The sequence below is a fragment of the Oncorhynchus keta genome, chromosome 36 (assembly GCF_023373465.1).
Source record: "Oncorhynchus keta strain PuntledgeMale-10-30-2019 chromosome 36, Oket_V2, whole genome shotgun sequence".
NCBI classification, from domain to species: domain Eukaryota; kingdom Metazoa; phylum Chordata; class Actinopteri; order Salmoniformes; family Salmonidae; genus Oncorhynchus; species Oncorhynchus keta.
In genome coordinates, this window is record NC_068456.1 from 2,911,986 (window position 1) to 2,932,861 (window position 20,876).

General features: G+C 44.4%; 1 protein-coding gene and 1 long non-coding RNA gene across 4 annotated transcripts in view; both read left to right on the forward strand.

Annotated features, from left to right (window-relative positions):
* The first annotated feature begins 1,060 nt into the window (after positions 1 to 1,060).
* On the forward strand, positions 1,061 to 7,715 carry LOC118369415 (uncharacterized). Its single transcript, XR_004822599.2, has 3 exons — positions 1,061 to 2,875; positions 6,739 to 6,958; positions 7,211 to 7,715. It is a non-coding gene; the product is annotated as an uncharacterized LOC118369415 (long non-coding RNA).
* A 4,504-nt stretch (positions 7,716 to 12,219) lies between these two features.
* ercc6 (excision repair cross-complementation group 6) overlaps positions 12,220 to 20,876 on the forward strand; it is a 51,998-nt gene continuing 43,341 nt past the window's right edge. The window contains exons 1-5 of one of the 3 annotated variants that reach the window (XM_052498300.1): positions 12,220 to 12,318; positions 13,274 to 13,491; positions 15,665 to 15,893; positions 16,070 to 16,190; positions 16,415 to 16,529. In XM_052498300.1, coding sequence (XP_052354260.1) covers positions 13,284 to 13,491; positions 15,665 to 15,893; positions 16,070 to 16,190; positions 16,415 to 16,529 — 673 coding nt within the window. In that variant the 5' untranslated portion in view covers positions 12,220 to 12,318; positions 13,274 to 13,283. The other 2 variants (XM_052498298.1, XM_052498299.1) reach the window with 2 other exon arrangements.

Sequence of the window (20,876 nt, forward strand, 5' to 3'; positions counted from 1 at the left end):
AATGGTTTCCGTCATGACTACATTTGAGGTTTATTGAATATCTATTTCCTGTCCACTTTCTCCCCTGCTCTGTTATATGGAACTCACAGCGCACCTTCAAGTACAGTATGCAGGCAGGTGACTTCATTGTGGCAACCAACATTCTGCTCTCTGGAAACAACTACGTTTTGGCAGGAGAAGAGGGCCGAAGTCATTGACCGCCATGTGTCATCCATATATGAAGTGGTAGTATATTTTATGTCATCAACATAGTATTAGCTTTGTACTGTATTTTGTTCTCACGTTACTTTTGGTGTTTCATTTTCTGATTACTAAACATCCTTTTTGTGTGTGTAGTTTATTCTAGCTGACGGGAGAACGGACTCCTCAGGTAAATTAGAAGAATATGTATATTGTGTTTCACTTTATATATGTGCCACTACTTTTCATAATAGTGCCAACACCCTATCCTAGTCTGTAATCCCCACATGCTTCAAGATGGCCACCATTGTCCCTGTACCTAAGAAAGCTAAGGTAATTGAACTAAATGATTATCGCCCCATAGCACTCACCTCTGTTATCATGAAGTGCTTTCAGAGACTAGTAAAGGATCATATCACCTCCACCTTACCTGCCACCCTAGACCCACTTCAATTTGCTTACCCCCCAATAGATCCACAGATGATGCGATCGCCATCACATTGCACACCGCCCTGTCCCATCTGGACAAGAGGCATACCTATGAAAGAATGCTGTTCATTGACTACAGCACAGCATTCAACACCATGGTACCCTCCAAGCTCATCGTCAAGTTCGAGGACCTGGGTCTGAACTCCGCCCTGTACAACTGGGTCCTGGACTTCCTGATGGGTCGCCCCCAGGTGGTGAAGGTAGGAAACAACACCTCCTCTTCACTGATCCTCAACACTGCCCAACAGGGTGCGTGCTCAGCCCCTTCCTGTACTCCCTGTTCACCTATGACTGCGTGGCCAAGCACGCCTCCAATTCAATCATCAAGTTTGCAGACATCACAATAGTAGTAGGCTTGATTACCAACAACGATGAGACAGTCTACAGGGAGGAGGTGAGGGCTCTGGGAGTGTGGTGCCAGGAAAATAACTTCTCACTCAACGTCAACAAAACTAAGGAGATAATCGTGGACTTCAGGAAACAGCAGAGGGAATACCCCCCTATCCGCATCGATGGGACTGCAGTGGAGAAGGTGGAAAGCTTCAAGTTCATTGGCGTATACATCACTGACAAACTGAAAATGTCCACCCACACAGACAGTGTGGTGAAGAAGAAGCAGGAGAACCTCAGGAGGCTAGAGAAATGTGTCTTAGCACCTAAAACCCTCATAAACTTTTACAGATGCACAATTGAGAGCATCCTGTCGGGCTGTATCATTGCCTGGTACGCCAACTGCACCGCCCACAACCGCAAAGCTCTCCAGAGGGTGGTGCGGTCTGCCCAATGCATTACCAGGGGCAAACTTCCCGCCCTCCTGGACGCTTACAGCACCCAATGCCATAATACGGCAAAAAAAGATAATCAAGGACATCAACCACCCGAGCCACTGCCTGTTCACCCTGCTATCATCCAGAGGGCGAGGTCAGTACAGGTGCCTCAAAGCTGAGACCGAGAGACTGAAAAAACAGATTCTATCTCAAGGCCATCCGACTGTTTTAACACCCATCACTAGCACATCAGGGGCGGTTGACTGTAGACATTGATTAGGAATCACTGGCCACTTTTAGAAATGGATCACTAGCCACTTTAATAATGTTCCATATCTAGCATTACTCATCTCATATGTATAAACTGCACTCCACACTATTCTACGGTATCTTAGTCACTTTTAAATTGTGTTTACATATTGCATCACCCATTTCATATGTATGCACTGTATTGTATTCTATACTATACCGCTGTCTGTTAAACAGCCATCTCCTGCACATCAGAGGCTGCTGCCTAAAGACATAGATTAGGAATCATTGGCCACTTTAAGGGAATGAAACACTAGCCACTTTAATATTGTCTCCGTATCTTGCATTACTCATCTCATAGGTGTAAACTGTACTCTATACTATTCTACGGTATCTTAGTCACTTTGATTGTTTGTAAATATTGCATCACCCATCTCATATGTATATACTGTACTCTATGCTATGCCACTTTATCTTAGTCCAATGCCGCTCTGACATACATGTACATGTATATATATTCTTAATCCATTCCTTACTTATATTTCCGTGTGTTTTGGGTATATGTCGTGAAACTGTTAGATATTACTTGTTAGGTTATTACTGCACTGTCGGCGCTAGAAGCACAAGCATTTCGCTACACCCGCAATAATATCTGCTAAACACATGTTTGTGACCAATCAAATTGGATTTGATTTTCATTTGTTTATCTGTCAATACCTTTCATAGTTTATTGTGTACAGTTTTGCACGTATATCGCCATTGAGAATGAGTCGAAGGATATCATCCACATTGTCACGGTGGATAAGCGGGAGACACAGAGGAACTCTGTCGTGGTGGAAACGCAGGCTTTTATTAGGGCAATTGACGAGCTCCTCTCGGAGGTCAAGTTGAAGGAGATCTACACTGACGCACATTATGCAGATTTCGGCACTAATGAGTAAGTGCATCTCTGTCTAGGTGTATGTAGGACCTACATTGACAAGCGATTGCACAACATTTGATCATTTTCACCTACATGTTGACATGTTCATAATTATCCAAGTGTGTTTTTGAGTTTGAACGTGATTATTCCAATCTGTATTGTCCTACTTCCTTTACAAATCCAGAGAAAGGAAAGTACAAGGACTCTGTATTCTTCATTCCCTTGACATGTGGCACGCGGCAAAAATCTGGGCAAGAAAGTAAATGCGGTGAGTGTAACTACAAATTACGTGCTCTACTGATAATAACAATTGTTGATATTGGTCCTTAAACACACCAGTGCATTTGAGATGTGCCATTAGTTTTTTTTTACATATCCCAATTGCCAGAGAGCTTGCGTAGGCGACCCTGGAGCAATTGGGGGTTAAGTGCCTTGCTGGATAATACTTTAAAAAAATATATATATTTTTAAGTCCAGGATCCAGTTGCAGAGGGAGTTGTTTAGTCTCAGGGTCCTTAGTTTAGTGATGAGCTTTGTGGGCACTATGGTGTTGAACACTGAGCTGTAGTCAATGAACAGCATTCTCACGTAGGTGTTCCTTTTGTCCAGGTGGGAAAGAGCAGTGTGGAGTGAGATTGAGATTGCGTTATCTGTGGATCTGTTGGGGCGATATGCGAATTGGTGTGGGTCTAGGGTTTCCGGGATGATGGTGTTGATGTGAGCCATGACCAGCCTTTCAAGGCACTTCATGGCTACTGACGTGAGTGCGGCGGGATGGTTGTCATTTAGACAATTTACCTTCTCATTCTTGGGCACAGGGACTATGCTTGAAACGTGGGTATTACAGACTCAGTCAGGGAGATGTTGAAAATGTCAGTGAAGACACTTGCCAGTTGGTCCGCGCATGCTCTGTGTACATGCCCTGGTAATCCGTCTCGCGGCCTTGTGAATGTTGACCTGTTAAAAGGTCTTGCTCACATCAGCTACGGAGAATGTGATCACACAATTGTCCGGAACAGCTGGTGCTCTCATGCATGCTTCATTATTGCTTGCCTTGAAGCGAGCATGAAGGCATTTAGCTCATCTGGTAGGCTCGCGTCACTGGGAAGCTCGCAGCTATGTTTCCCTTTGTAGTCCGTAATAGTTTGCAAGCCCTGCCACATCCGACGTACGTCAGAGCCAATGTAGTAGGATTCAATCTTAGTCATGTTTTGACGCTTTGCCTGTTTGATGGTTCATCTGAGGGCATAGCGGAATTTCTTATAAGTGTCCGGAATAGTTCCGCTCCTTGAAAGTGGCAGCTTTAGCCTTTAGCTTGGTGCGGATGTTACCTGTAATCAATGGCTTCTGGTTGGGATATGTACGTACGGTCACTGTAGGGATGACGTCGTCAATGCACTTACTGATGAAGCCTGTGACTGAGGTTGTATACTACTTAATGCCATTGGATGAATCACGGAACATATTCCGGTCTGTGATCGAAAAACAGTCCTGTAGCATAGCATCCGTGTCATCTGACCACTTCTGTATTGAGCGAGTCACTGGTACAGCCTGCTTTAGTTTTAGCTTGTAAGCAGGAATGAATCAGAAGGATAGAATTATGGTCAGGTTTGCCAAATGGAGGACGAGGGAAAGCTTTGTATGAATCTCTGTGTGTGGAGTAAAGGTGGTCTAGAGTTTTTGAATTAGCATTTTCTCGTTTGCTTATGGTCTTATAATGCTTATAATGCTCGTTGAGTGCTGGTTTGTGGTGGTAAATAGACGGCTATGAATAATATAGATGAGAACTTTCTTGGTAGATATTGTGGTCTACAGCTTATCATGAAGTACTCTATCTCAGGCGAGCAATACCTTGAGAATTCTTTAATGTTAGTCTTGAGGTATTGCTCGCATTACAATCTCATCCAATAAAACTGATTGCTCTGTGGCCTCTGGAAGTGTCGCTGATTTTGGACACAACTACATTCAGAGATTGCACCAAAACAATTGAAATGAGATGACTGTTATGCTCTGATAGTAGACTCATCCTATTAGCACATCGGCCCTTTTCCTGTCATGTAAATTGCCTATGTTAATCATGAGGATTTTGGTCCAGTAGTCTTTTTAAGCACAAATGATATGCATACCAGGCACTTATTACCATTTCTTTAGTAATGCTGATTAATTAATTGAGGTGGTGTCTGGGTAGAAGTGCAGTCATGTGTAATGGACTTTCTCTCCCTGGTATTATCTGTTCTACCAAACACAGGCAGGAAAGATTTCTGGACAATCCATCATTCTGGTCTGGATTAAAGACATCGTCAACCATTTCTGGCTCTGTTGTAAAACTGTAGACAACATAATGCAGTTCATAGTAACTACTCCATTTATCTGAGGAAACAACTACAGTTAATTGCATTGATATGTTTGCCATTTACTCTGCAGGGTATAAAGTGCATTTGGAATGTATTCAGACCCCTTCCCTTTTTCCACGTTTTGTTACGTTAAAGCCTTATTCTAAAATATATATATATATATGTTTTAATCCCTTCTTCAATCTACACACAATACCCCATAATGAGGAAGCGAAATCAGGTTTTTGGGATTGTTGGAAATTTGGAAAATTATTCAACATAAAAAAACGAAATACCTTATACAAGTATGCAGGCCCTTTGCTATGAGAATCGAAATTGAACTGAGGTGCATCCTGTTTCCATTGATCATCCTTGAGATGTTTCTAAAACTTGATTGGAGTCCACCTGTCATAAATTCAAATGATTGGACATGATTTGGAAAGACACACCCCATTCTCCTGTCTATATAAAGTCCCACAGTTGACAGAGCAAAAACCAAGCCATGAGGTCAAAGGAATTGTCTGTAGAGCTCCGAGACAGGATTGTGTCGAGGCACAGATCTGGGGAAGGGTACCAAAAAATGTCTACAACATTGAAGGTCCCAAGAACACAGTGGCCTCCATCATTCTTAAATGAAAGAAGTTAGGAACCACCAAGACTCTTCCTAGAGCTGGATGCCTGGCCAAACTGAGTAATCGGGGGAGAAGGGCCTTGGTCAGGCCGGTGACCAAGTACCTGATGGTCACTCTGACAGAGCTTCAGAGTTCCTCTGTGGCGATGAGAGAACCTTCCAGAAGGGCAACCATTTCTGCAGCACTCCATCAATCAGGCTTTTATGGTAGAGTGGCCAAATGGAAGCCACTCCTCAGTAAAAGGCACATGGCTGCCAGCTTGGAATTTGCAAAAAGGCACATAAAGGACTCGCAGACCATGAAAAACAAGATTCTCTGGTCTGATGAAATCAAGATTGAACTCTTTGACCTGAATGCCAAACATCACGTCTGGAGGAATCCAGGCACCATCCCTACATTGAAGCATGGTGGTGGCAGCATAGTGCTGTTGGGATGATTTTCAGCGGCAGGGAATGTGAGACTAGTCAGGATCGAGGGAAAGATGAATGGAGCAAAGTACATAGAGATCCTTGATGAAAACCTGCTCCAGAGTGTTCAGGACCTCAGACTTGTGCGAAAGTTCACCTTCCAACAGGACAATGACCCTAAGCACACAGCCAAGACAACGCAGGAGTGGCTTCGGGACAAATCAATGAATTTCCATGAGTGGACAAGTCAGAGCCCGGACTTGAACCCAATCTAACGTCTCTGGAGTGACCTGAAAATAGCTTTGCAGCGATGCTCCCCATCCAACCTGAGAGAGCTTGAGAGGATCTGCAGAGAAGAATGGGAGACACTCCCCAAATACAGGTGTGCCAAGCTTGTAGCGTCATACCAAAGAAGACTTGAGGCTGTAATGGCTGCCAAAGGTGCTTCAACAAAGTACTGAGTAAAGGTTCTGAATACTTATGTAAATGTGATATTTAAGTTTTTTATTTGTAATAAATTAGCAAAGATTTCTAACAACCTGTTTTTGCTTTGTCATTATGGGGTATTGTGTGTAGATTGATGAGGGGAAAAAACTATTTAATCCATTTTAGTATAAGGCTGTAACCTAAGTCAAAATGTCTGAATACTTTCCGAGGGCACTGTATGTTCACTCACTGTTCAAATGTGGTGATATCACTGATCCCATCTGCTACCTGCGTTTATCCATTCTTTCCTGCCTCTTCAAACTCCTGGAGCAGATAATGAACACCCAGCTTACCCACTACCTGAGCCATAACCACATCCTCTCCAAGTTCCAGTCTGGTTTCCGAAAACGTCACGGCTGCCTAACTGCCACAACCAAGGTTCTCAATTACAGCTACGCCTCCCTGGACAAAAAGCATACCTCTCATCAATAATCTCAGACACCAGCCTCTCTGACAGCCCCCTCTGCTGGTTATCCAACTGCTTCACAAACAAGTATGCTTAAATTGTTGTCCAAAAGAAAATACTGTTAATAAAACCTCTCTAGGTATTAATTTTATCTTACATAGGGTGTATTAAATATAATCAGAAGTCTCATCCCCAAACTGTGGCCTCTCTCTCTCTCTCTCTCTCTCTCTCTCTCTCTCTCTCTCTCTCTCTCTCTCTCTCTCTCTCTCTCTCTCTCTCTCTCTCTCTCTCTCTCTCTCTCTCTCTCTCTCTCTCTCTCTCTCTCTCTCAGGACCTCAGACTGTGGTGAATGGTCACCTTCCAACAGGACAATGACCGTAAGCACACAGCCAAGACAACGCAGGAGTGGCTTCGGGACAAGTCTCTGAATGTCCATGAGTGACCAAGCCAGAGCCCGGACTTGAACCCGACCGAACACCTCTGGAGAGACCTGAAAATAACTGTGCAGCAACGCTCAACATCCAACCTGACAGAGCTTTAGGGGATCTGCAGAGAAGCATGGGAGAAACTCCCCAAATACAAGTGTGCCAAGCTTGTAGCGTCATACCCAAGAAGTCTTGAGGCTGTAATCGCTGCTAAAGGTGCTTCAATGAAGTATTGAGTAAAGGGTCTGAATACTTATGTAAATGTGATATTTGAGTTTTAATTTCTAATACATGATTTCTAGAAACCTGTTTTTTCTTTGTCATTAAGAGGTATTGTGGTATAGATTGATGAGGGGAAAAAACAATTTAATCCATTTTAAAATAAGGCTGTATCATAACAAAATGTGGGGAAAGTCAAGGCTCTATGGTTGTCACTAGTTACCACAACCACAAAGTAATAAACCCTGACGATTTCTAAAATGTCTCTTCCTCAGAGCGCGAGGCTTCCACCGAGTGTTTGTGATGCTCGTTGTTTGGTGCGACGGCAGACAGGGTGGCATGAGTGGTGTCTGTCATTTAGAGTTGTTTTTTTGTTTTGTCTTTGCCCGACAAAGCGATGTTAGGATATATACGTTATCCCATATGAGCTTTGTGTTGAATACATTACACTGTTACAGGTGTCAAGCTTATGGGTATGTGGCAACAGTGTGTAGGAGGGAGGTTCCTAGGTGGGTGCAGTGTGCAGAAGGGCATGATACAAAGCAATGTGTAGTATTGGGGAAATTAGTGGTACAGTATGTGTTAATTGTAAGGGTGCCCATGGGGCTGGGGATCAGAAATGTCCAGCACCAGAAAGGCAGGATTGAGGTTTCCAGGTTTAGAATAGCGCAGAAGTTGTTGTATGCTGAGGCAGTGAAGAAAGTAGATGAAGATGGATCAAGGGGGAGGGATCCTGAGAGGAGTGATGTGAGTAGTAGAGCTGTACCAGCACAGAGGGATAGGCCAACAAGTGATATATGCTTCAGAAAGGTTGGATTTTTAGCATTTATAGCAATGGCTATCAACTGAACTGCAGGGATGGAACATAAGGCATAAGGGTGTGCGAGACTTGACGTCAGGAGAGTTACAGGATGTGTTAAGTGGTGGTATCCTATCCTTTCAAGCTGTTGTCCTGAGGTAACAGTAAATAGATTTAAATAGTGGCGTATGGTGGTAGGTTTTAATTGAGTGTAGGGTTAATGGTAGGTATTTGTTTTTTGTTTTTATTAATATTATTATTTTATTTGTTATTAGGCTTTTACTCTTATGATTTGACAGTTCTTGCTGTGAGATGTTACCCCACTCTTCCACCAAGGCACCTGCTAGTTCCCGGACATTTCTGGGGAGAATGGCCCTAGCCCTCACCCTCAAATCCAATAGGTTCCAGACGTGCTCAATGGGATTGAGATCCGGGCTCTTCGCTGGCCATGGCAGAACACTGACATTCCTGTCTTGCAGGAAATCACACTCAGAACGAGCAGTATGGAGGGTGGCATTGTCATGCTGGAAGGTCATGTCAGGATGAGCCTGTAGGAAGGGTACCACATGAGGGAGGATGATGTCTTTCCTGTAACGCACAGCGTTGAGATTGCCCGCAAAGACATAAAGCTCAGTCCGATGATGTTGTGACACACTGCCCCAGACCATGACGGACTCTCCACCTCTAAATCGTTCCCGATCCAGAGAACAGGCCTCGGTGTAACGCTCATTCCTTTGACAATAAACGCGAATCCGACCATCACCCCTGGTGAGACAAAACCGCGTGAATGTGCCTTAGGCATGCGTCAGTGAAGAGCACTTTTTGCCAGGCCTGTCTGGTCCAGCGACAGTGGGTTTGTGCCCATAGGCGACGTTGTTGCCGGTGATGTCTGGTGAGAACCTGCCTTTACAACAGGACTTCAAGCCCTCAGTCCAGCCTCTCTCAGCCTATTGCGGACAGTCTGCGCACTGATGGAGGGACTGTGCGTTCCTGGTGTAACTCGGGCAGTTGTTGTTGCCATCCTGTACCTGTCCCACAGGTGTGATGTTTAGATGTACCGATCCTGTGCAGGTGTTGCTACACGTGGTCTGCCACTGCTAGGACGATCAGCTGTCCGTCCTCTCTCCCTGTAGCACAGACATTGCAATGTAATGCCCTGGCCACATCTGCAGTCCTCATGCCTACTTGCAGCATGCCAAAGGCATATTCCCGCAGATAAGCAGGGAGCCTGGGCATCTTTCTTTTGGTGTTTTGGTGTTAAGCAGCAGGTCAAGTAAATTTGACGAATGTTCTGAACGGACAACAGTAATATCAAAAACTGGAACAAAGAGGATAATTGTCTGAAATTGGAGTGGATGATTCGTGCTTAAATGATAATGAATCACTTCTTGTTGGGAAGCGGTTGTTGAGTAACGATGCAGATGTGGGAAACTAGTTTGAGGTGTTGAAAATAAAGTTTTCGCTTGGAAAAACTGGAGTCTGTCAGAGTGACCAGGAGTGTTCTTATTTTGATTCATTGTATTGCTGACGAGCAGAGGCAGATTGCAGTTGGCCTCAAAAGAAATCCGGACAACAGAATGTTGTATTTTGAACTTCGGAGTAGAGCACCCGTCAAAGGAGTCATCTCAGGAGTGAAGACGGATGTTTAGGTTGAATACCTGAAGAGAATTCCTGGTGTGGTTGGTGCCCGGCGTCTGACCCGCAGGCTGAATGGAGAAAAAGAAGAAGGTCTGTCGGTCCTGTCGTTTTATTGATTAAGTGCAATTACCTAAGTACGTGAACCTTGGTTATGAAAGATTTGCCGTAAGAGCTTGCGTCCCCAAACTACCGCTGTGTAAAAAAATTGTAAAGGATTTGGCCGTGTATCAGAAAAGTGTGTTCAGACGAACAGAGTATACTGAAGAACGGCGTGTAGAAGAACTAGCGGTGTTGCAGTTCTGGTGGGGATCGTGATCCTGGGTTCCTGGAGGGCCCTGTAAGGGCGAAGGAAATTGTGGTGGCAAAAGTCTGAGCGGTCAATCGAACTATAGCAAAAGTTTGCTGCCAGACAAAATATAAGTTTTTTTTGTGGAATCCTTTTGCAGATGTGAAGCGGAACTGAGGACGGGACGGAAGATGGCGGAAACAGAGGTTTTGTTTGCAACTGATAGTGAGTCAAGTGAAGCTAATAGTAAATAAAGTGAGAATGAGTGGGTTACATTGGCGATGAAAAATGAAAACAAGAGAAGTTAAGAATGCTATGTTGGAAAATAGGAAACCACTGGACTCGTTTTTGGCCGGAGTCAGGGTTCTGGATCAATGCTACTTGGAAAATCTGGAACGTGTTGGAGGAAAGTGTGGATTTGGTAAGACTAACAAGAACAGGTCTTATTTTTTTGTGTGAATGTTTTGGAACAGAAGAAGGGTGTTTTAAAGACTGAAAAAGATATTGGAGTGGAATGTTGCCTGCATGGATATTGACCTGTAATGGTGGATGGAGAAAAGAAGTTCACTTCATCCATCCTACTGTTCTTTGATGAAGAGTCTCTCCTTTCTCAAATCAAGTTAGGATTCGTGAGATACCCTGTAAGAGCTTTTGTGCACAAGCCCCTTCAGTGTCATAAATGTAAAAGAGTTGGTCATGTGTCAAGTGTGTGCAGAAGGGAAGAATATCGTATGCCAGTTGAAGGGAATTGCTGCAACTGTGGATGTGAGCAAGAGCCTGAATTCTTGGCCATTTAGGGTGAAGGAGAATGAGCTGGCAAGGGTAAGGAGTGTCCAGCGTGTGTCCAATTTGGAGGCGGTGAGAAAATTGGAAGGTCTGAGTGGCAGGGAAGAAACAATAGTAGTTGAGCCACCATGACCAATGAAGGTTCCAAGTGTGCGTTCTCTAATTCTCTCCTTCTCTCTTTCTTTCTCTCTCTCGGAGGACCTGAGCCCTAGGACCATGCCCCAGGACTACCAGACATGATGACTCCTTGCTGTCCCCAGTCCACCTGGCCGTGCTGCTGCTCCAGTTTCAACTGTTCTGCCTTATTATTATTAGACCATGCTGGTCATTTATGAACAGTTGAACATCTTGGCCATGTTCTGTTATAATCTCCACCCGGCACAGCCAGAAGAGGACTAGCCACCCCACATATGCTCTCTCTAATTCTCTCTTTCTTTCTCTCTCTCGGAGGACCTGAGCCCTAGGACCATGCCCCAGGACTACCTGACATGATGACTCCTTGCTGTCCCCAGTCCACCTGACCGTGCTGCTGCTCCAGTTTCAACTGTTCTGCCTTATTATTATTCGACCATGCTGGTCATTTATGAACATTTGAACATCTTGGCCATGTTCTGTTATTATCTCCACCCGGCACAGCCAGAAGAGGACTGGCCACCCCACATAGCCTGATTCCTCTCTAGGTTTCTTCCTAGGTTTTGGCTTCCTAGGTTTTGGCCTTTCTAGGGAGTTTTTTTACACCTGCATTGCTTGCTGTTTGGGGTTTTAGGCTGGGTTTCTGTACAACACTTTGAGATATCAGCTGATGTACGAAGGGCTATATAAATACATTTGATTTGATTTGAAGGTTTCTCATCAACCGAGGGACAGTGAAATGCTACCTGTTAAAAAGGTGGACTTTGTATTGTTTATTGCAATGGTCATAAACTGTACAGCACAAGTGGAGAAGAAGTCTAAGAAAATTGGAGTCACTGTGAATGCTGCTGAACGTTTTTTGGGTCTTCATGATTTCACTGCTGCGGTGTTGCAAGAAATCCTGTCAGTGAATGTACCATCATCACAGGCCCCTGAGCCTGTTTAGAGATGTATTTTGGAGTGGAATGTTATTGAAGAAGTGTGATTAGTTTTCTTAGCTTTATTTTGTATGATGTCCTTTACCCTTTTCCCGAAATGTTTTTTTTTTGTTTCTTATACAATACAGCGTCCAGCTGGTGGCGGTAGTGCACAATTACAATTGGATGCCAACCGTTGTTAAACACCTATCGAAGAAGAAGAAACGCTGTTTCCACGCCGCATAGTAGGTCGTGGGATGTGTAATCGCCAATATACCATAGAAAATAAGTGTAGGTGGTGGTAATGCCACATTTATTGGATACCAACCGCCGTTAAACTTCATCGAAGAAGAAAAAAAAATATCTTCTTAAAATTTAATTTTAAACCTATCTACACGGTTAACCTTATACCTAACCCTAAATTAAGACTAAAAAGCACATTTTTGTTTTCATACCTTTGTATAAAAAAGTATACGATATAGCCCATTCGACTTTGTGGCTGTGCTATCTAGTGGAAAGCATCACAATAGGAGTGCCAGGTAGCTATGTTATGTAACTTGGCGATTTGTAAGTATCATAGCTTGGCTAAAGACATTAACATTACTTTTTGTATCTCGATGTATTTGTAATGTAAGTGGTGAAATGGGCGAACTTTGAGACGTTATATCAGCCTCGTTTCATTGATCGAGACTAGACTCTTTTGCTGTCAACAATGCATTTGCTCTCGACAACGTTCCTTACACAACTATCTAGCTAATTAGCTAGCAACTAGCTCGGGAATGTAACTAGTTAGTAAGGTTGCAACTTGTAGTTTCTAAATAAAACCAGAGTGAACTGCTAACGTTATTGATACTAGCTAGCAAACGTTACATAGCTAACTAACGTTAGTTAGCCAACTCTGCTAACGTTCAAATGATGAGTTTGTAATCTAGCTAACGTTAGCTATTGGACCTAATCTAGTAGAATAACTACAGCATAACTAAATTGATCATTTTCAAATCAAGTCATGACATATTCTATTTAGTTATCTAGCTGCTGGTAAGTGTGTAGTTTAGAGTTGAAATAGTCTCTGAACTGGATAGCCATTGCTCCAGATCAAAGAGCTATGTGTAATTTTGCAATCTGTTGACATCTCTTTCCCCGTGTGTATCTGTATTTGCACTGCAGTTGAATCAGATGGGTTTATCTTTCTGTCTCAAGATGCAACAGGATGCCAGTAGAAGATACTGAGAACCAGGTTCCTCTTATCCTCTCCAACCCGGCTAGTGCTGCTCTCACCCCCGGAGGAATGGAGGAGGATGGGGCCAACAGAGGAACCGCTGGATGCTCAATCTCCATCACTGGGACCAGCCAGGGGGACACTGAGCAGCCTGCAATGGCCTGCCCAGATAGCACTGGATCTGGGGAGGGCAGCAGTGGTAAGAAGATGGATAGTCTCAAACTCAAATCAAATGTTCCAGTGAAGCGCTTACTTACAAGCCCTTAACCAACAATGCCGTTTTAAGAAAAATAAGTGTTAAGTAAAAAATAAAATTAAAAAAAAGATAAGTGAAAAATAAATAAAGAACAGCAGTAAAATACCAGTTGCGAGGCTATATACAAGGGGTACCGGTACAGAGTCAATGTGCGGAGGCACAGGTTAGTTGAGGTAATATGTACATGTAGGGAGAGTTAAAGTGACTGCATAGATAATAACAGAGAGTAGTAGCAGCGTAAAAGGGGGGTACAAATAGTCTGGGTAGCCATTTGATCAGCTGTTTAGAGTCTTATGGCTTGAAGGGATAAGCTGTTAAGAAGCCTTTTGTACCGAGACTTGGCGCTCCAGTACCGCTTGCCGTGTGGTAGCAGAGAGAACAGTCTATGACTAGGGTGGCTGGAGTCTTTGACAATTGTAGGGCCTTCCTCTGACACCTGTCCTGTATAGAGGTCCTGGATGGCAGGAAGCTTTTCCCCAGTGATGTACTGGGCCGTACGCACTACCCTCTAGTGCCTTATGGTCGGAGGCAGAGCAGTTGCCACACCAGGCAGTGATGCAACCAGTCAGGATGCTCTTGATGGTGCAGCTATATAACTCTTTGAGGATCTGTGGACCCATGCCAAATCTTTTCAGTCTCCTGAGGTGGAATGAGCATTATCGTGCCCTCTTCACGACTGTCTTGGTGTGTTTGGACCATGAGTTTGTTGGTGATGTGGACACCAATGAACTTGAAGCTCTCAACCTGCTCCACTATAGCCCCTTTGACTAGAATGGGGGCGTACTTGGTCTTCCTTTTCCTGTAGTCCACAATAATCTCTTTTGTCTTGATCACATTGAGGGAGAGGTTGTTATCCTGGCACCACACGACCATGTCTGTGACCTCCTCCCTATATGTTGTCTCATCGTTGTCTGTGATCAGGCCTACCACTGTTGTGTCATCGGCAAACTTAATGATGGTGTTGGAGTCGTACCTGGCCATGCAGTCATGAGTGAACAGGGAATACATGAGGGGACTGAGCATGCACCCCTGAGGGGCCACTGTGCTGAGGATCAGTGTGGCAGATGTGTTGTAACCTACCCTTACCACCTGGGGCTGCCCATCAGGAAGTCCAGGATCCAGTTGCAGAGGGAGGTGTTTAAGTCCCAGGGTCCTTAACTTAATGAGTTTTGAGGGCACTATGGTGTTGAATGTTGAGCTGCAGTCAATGAATAGCATTCTCACATAGGTGTTCCTTTTTTCCAGGTGGGAAAGTGCAGTATGCAGTGCAATGGAGATTGCATCATCTGTGGATCTGTTGGGGTGGTATGCAAATTGAAGTTACGTTAGTCTTCTTGGGCACATGGACTATGGTGGTCTGCTTGAAACATATTGTTATTACAGACTCCGTCAGGGTCAGTTTGAAAAGGTCAGTGAAGACACTTGCCAGTTGGTCAGTGCATGCTCGGAGTACACGTCCTGGTAATCCGTCTGGCCTTGTGAATGTTGACCTGTTTAAAGGTCTTACTCACGTCGGCTACGGAGAGCATGATCAAACAGTCTTCCGGAACAGCTGATGCTCTAATGCATGCTTCAGTGTTGCTTTTCTCGAAGAGAGCATAGAAGTAATTTAGCTCGTCTGGTAGGCTTGTGTCACTGGGCAGCTCGCCGCTGTGCTTCCCTTTGTAGTCTGTGAAACATAAGATATTACCATTTTTAATTGCCCGTTAGTAGGATATTCGTGATCGTAGCTAGTCTATTTTGTTATCCAAGTAAGTTGGCTAATAGGACTGATGGTAGAGACAGATTACACACTCGTCTGTCGGATCCTTATAAGGCACCCCGACCTACGTCCCCGATATCTGTCTCTTTCTCATGCGAATTACGGGGATTTGGGCCTTGTCGGGAGTCTGAAGTAAATCCTTCACGTCCGACTCGCTAGCACGAGGTGAGTAATCGTTGTCCTGACATCTAGAAGCTATTTTCGGTTATTAGAGAAGGTGGCAGAAACATGTACAAACAAGTTATAACTAACAATTGGTTAGGAGAACGTGTGGAGACCTATGGTGCCATTATATCATTACTCCTCTGTTGTTCTTAGTGACAGTGACTGTGTGTGTCTGTACTCTGTTCTTAGCCATTAAGAAGTCTGGAGCCCTGCTACATATTGACCGTCAGCTTATCCAGGCTGTGAGTGCCAGCTCCGGGGCTGCAGAGCTACAGGGTCTGGGTGTCGCCGTGTACGACCAGGATGTGTTGGAGCAGGGGGTCTTGCAGCAGGTGGACCAGGCCATACACGAAGCCAGCCAGGCTGCAGCCAGGGCCGAGGCAGAGAAGGAGTACCAGTCTGTACTAGACGATGTCAGGTATGGCCTTTGGCTAGGCTGGGTGATGGTTAATCTAGCTAACTCTAGGGGTTAGAACTGGGTTGGTAGAGCAGTAGAGTACAGAAGAGGTGCTGGGGTATAATTGTAGTTTGAGCAGGTATCGGTCAGGCTGCACATGTGTCAGTTCTGTACTAATGTATGTGTGTGTGTTCCAGGTCATGTATGGCAGCTCTGAAGCATATTAATAAGATCATAGAGCAGCTGACTCCCTATGCTACTTCCAGTAAAGACATTAACAGGAAGATGGAGTCTGTCAGACGGCAGAAAGAGAACAAGGTGAGGAAAACTGCTGTAAGGAATGCGGCTGTGCTATGTAAGCCGTGATCCACTGTTCTTCAATGGATTAGCTCTTGTTAAGTTTACTAGTGTCCACTTGTTGCAGATCCTCTTGTGGACAGCACATTCTGTCTCCTGATTTGATGCTCCTCCTGTCCTTTATAAGTGATGATGGGGCTGGTTATGATGATGATGATATTCAAGATGAAGATGTCTCTCTGCAGGAGAAGCAATTGAAGAAGATCAGAGCAAAGCAGAGGAGACTACAGGCCATCCTGGGGGGAGAAGACACACTGAAGATAGAGGCTGAGCTACTGCTGGAGGACGATGTGGACGAAGGTGAGTTACTTCTCACAAGAGGGATCTTGGTTGCCCTGTCCCATTCTTTGCACATTTGCCGTACTCTATGGTCTCTAAATTATTTTAAGAATGTGAAATGTTAGAATAATAGTAGAGAGAATGATTTATTTCAGCTTTTATTTCTTTCATCACATTCCCAGTGGGTCAGGAGTTTACATGCACTCAATTAGTATTTGGTAGCATTGCCTTTAAATTATTTATCTTGGGTCAAACGTTTCGGGTAGCATTCCACAAGCTTCCCACAATAAGGTGGGTGAATTTTGGCCCATTCCTCCCGACAGAGCTGGTGTATCTGAGTCAGGTTTGTAAGGCCTCCTTTCTCTCACTCGCTTTTTTAGCTCTGCCCACACATTTTCTATAGGTTTGAAGTTAGGGCTTTGTGATGCCCACTCCAGTACCTTGACTTTGTTGTCCTTAAGCCATTTTGCCACAACTTTGGAAGTATGCTTGGGGTCATTGTCCATTTGGAAGACCCATTTGCGGCCAAGCTTTAACTTCCTGACTGATATCTTGAGATGTTGCTTCAATATATCCACGTAATTTTCCTCCCATATGATGCCATCTATTTTGTGAATTGCACCAGTCCCTCCTGCAGCAAAGCACCCCCATAACATGATGCTGCCACCCCCGTGCTTCACGGTTGGGATGGTGTCCTTCGGCTTGCAAGCCTCCCCCTTTTTCCTCCAAACATAACAATGGTCATTATGGTCAAACAGTTCTAGTTTTGTTTCATCAGACCAGAGGACATTCCTCCAAAAAGTACCATCTTTGTCCCCATGTGCAGTTGCAAACCGTAGTCTGGCTTTTTTTATGGCGGTTTTGGAGCAGTGGCTTCTTCCTTGCTGAGCGGCCTTTCAGGTTATGTCGATATAGGACTCGTTTTACTGTGGATATAGATACTTTTGTACTTGTTTCCTCCAGCATCTTCACAAGGTCCTTTGCTGTTGTTCTGGGATTGATTTGCACTTTTCGCACAAAGTACGTTCACCACTAGGAGACAGTCTCCTTCCTGAGCGGTATGACTGCTGCGTGGTCCCATTGTGTTTATACTTGCGTCCTATTGTTTGTACAGATGAAGGTGGTACCTTCAGGCATTTGGAAATTGCTCCAAGGATGAACCAGACTTGTGGAGCTACATTTTTTTTTCTGAGGTCTTGGCTGATTTCTTTTGATTTTCCCATGATGTCGAGCAACGAGGCACTGAGTTGGAAGGTAGGATGTATTTCAAGGTCTATCAGAAGCGTCTAAAGCTATGACACCATTTTCTGGATTTTTCCAAGCTGTTTAAAGGCACAGTCAATTTAGTGTATGTAAACTTCTGACTCACTAACAGACTTGCCAAAACTATAGTTTGTTAACAAGAAATGTGTGGAGTGGTTGAAAAACAAGTTTTAATGACTCCATCCTAAGTGTATGTAAACTTCCAACTTCAACTGTATATGTATATATATTATTACCACAAGTTTGGACACCTACTCATTCATGGGTTTAGACATCAAAACTATGAAATAACACATATGGAATCATGTAACCAAAAAGTGTTCAATAAATCAAAACGTATTTTATATTTGAGATTCTTCAAATTAGCAACCCTTTGCCCTGATGACACACTCTTGGCATTCTCTCAACCATTCTCTCAACAAGCTTCAGCTGGAATTCTTTTCCAACAGTCTTGAAGGAGTTCCCACATATGCTGAGCACTTGTTGGTTGCTTTTCCGTCACTCTGCGGTCCAACTCATCCCAAACCATCTCAATTGGGTTGAGGGCGGGTGATTGTGGAGGCCAGGTCATCTGATGCAGCACTCCATCACTCTCCTTCTTGGTCAAATAGCCCTTACAAAGCCTGGAGGTGTGTTGGGTCATTGTCCTGTTGAAAAACAAATGATAGTCCCACTAAGCGCAAACCAGATGGGATGGCGTATCACTGCAGAATGCTGTGGTATCCATGCTGGTTAAGTGTACCTTGAATTCTAAATAAATCAGACAGTGTCACCAGCAAAGCACCATCACACCTCCTCCTCCATGCTTCACCGTTGGAACCACATGTGGAGGTCATGCATTCACCAACTCTGCGTCTCACAAAGACATGGCGGTTGGAACCAAAAATCGCAAATTTGGACTACAGATGAAAGGACACATTTCCACCGGTCTAATGTCCATTGCTTGTGTTTCTTGGCCCAAGCAAGTGTCTTCTTCTTATTGGTGTCCTTTAGTAGTGGTTTCTTTGCAGCAATTTGACAATGAATCGAGTGGCGCAGTGTTCTAAGACACTGCTTCAGTGCAAGACGCGTCACTGCAGGACCTGGTTTGAATCCAGGCTGAGTCACATCCGGCCGTGATTGGGAGTCCCATAGGGCGGTGCACAATTGGTCCGTCATCGTTCGGCTTTCACCAGGGTAGGCCGCCATTGTAAATATGAATTTGTGCTAAGCTGACTTGCCTAGTTAAATGAAATAAATACATTTATGGCCTGATTCACGCAATCTCCTCTGAACAGTTGCTGTTGAGATGTTTGTTACTTGAACTCTGTGAAGCATTTTTTGGGGATGCAATTTCTGAGGCTGGTAACTATTGAACTTATCCTCTGCAGCAGAGGTAACTCTGGGTCTTCCTTTCCTGTGGCGGTTCTCATGAGAGCCAGTTTTATCATAGCGCTTGATGATGGTTTTTGCGACTGCATTTGAAGAAATGTTCTAAGTTATTGACATTTTCTGGATTTACTGACCTTCATGTCTTAAAATAATGATGGACTGTATTTTCTCTTTGCTTATTTGAGCTGTTCTTGCCATAATGCCAAGAATGTGCAAAGCTGTCATCAAGGCAAAGGGTGGCTACTTTTAAAGAATCTCATGTAAAATACATTTGGATTTGTTTACCACTTTTTGGTTACTACATGATTCCATGTGTTATTTCATTATTTCCCACAATTTAGAAAAAAATACAAATAAAGACATTTACATTTTTACATTTAAGTCATTTAGCAGACGCTCTTATCCAGAGCGACTTACAAATTGGTGCATTCACCTTATGACATCCAGTGGAACAGCCACTTTACAATAGTGCATCTAAATCTTTTAAGGGGGGGGGGGAGAAGGATTACTTTATCCTATCCTAGGTATTCCTTAAAGAGGTGGGGTTTCAGGTGTCTCCGGAAGGTGGTGATTGACTCCGCTGTCCTGGCGTCGTGAGGGAGTTTGTTCCACCATTGGGGAGCCAGAGCAGCGAACAGTTTTGACTGGGCTGAGCGGGAACTGTACTTCCTCAGTGGTAGGGAGGCGAGCAGGCCAGAGGTGGATGAACGCAGTGCCCTTGTTTGGGTGTAGGGCCTGATCAGAGCCTGGAGGTACTGAGGTGCCGTTCCCCTCACAGCTCCGTAGGCAAGCACCATGGTCTTGTAGCGGATGCGAGCTTCAACTGGAAGCCAGTGGAGAGAGCGGAGGAGCGGGGTGAAAAACCCTTGAATGAGTAGGTGTGTCCAAACTTTTGACTGCTACTCTATATATGGTGCATTTGGAAAGTTTTCGGACCGCTTCACTTTTCTCACATTTTATTATGTTATAGCCTTGTTCTAAAATGTATAAAATTAAGCCATAAAGTCGAAGGAATTGTCCGTTGAGCTCCGAGACAGGATTATGTCGAGGCACAGATCTGGGGAAGGGTACCAAAAAATGTCAGCAGCATTTGAAGGTCCCCAAGAACACAGTGGCCACCATCATTCTTAAATGGAAGAAGTTTGGAACCACCAAGACTCTTCCTAGTGCTGGCCGCCCGGCCAAACTGAGCAATTGGGGGAGAAGGGCCTTGGTCAGGGAGGTGACCAAGAACATTTACATTACATTTACATTACATTTAAGTCATTTAGCAGACGCTCTTATCCAGAGCGACTTACAAATTGGTGCATTCACCTTATGACATCCAGTGGAACAGCCACTTTACAATAGTGCATCTAAATCTTTTAAGGGGGTGAGAAGGATTACTTTATCCTATCCTAGATATTCCTTAAAGAGGTGGGGTTTCAGGTGTCTCCGGAAGGTGGTGATTGACTCCGCTGTCCTGGCGTCGTGAGGGAGTTTGTTCCACCATTGGGGGGCCAGAGCAGCGAACAGTTTTGACTGGGCTGAGCGGGAACTGTACTTCCTCAGTGGTAGGGAGGTGAGCAGGCCAGAGGTGGATGAACCCGTTGGTCACTCTGACAGAGCTCCAGAGTTCCTCTGTAGAGATGGGAGAACCTTCCAGAAGGACAACCATCTCTACAGCACTCCACCATTCAGGCCTTTATGGTTGAGTGGCCAGACGAAAGCCAGTTCTCAGTAAAAGGCATATTA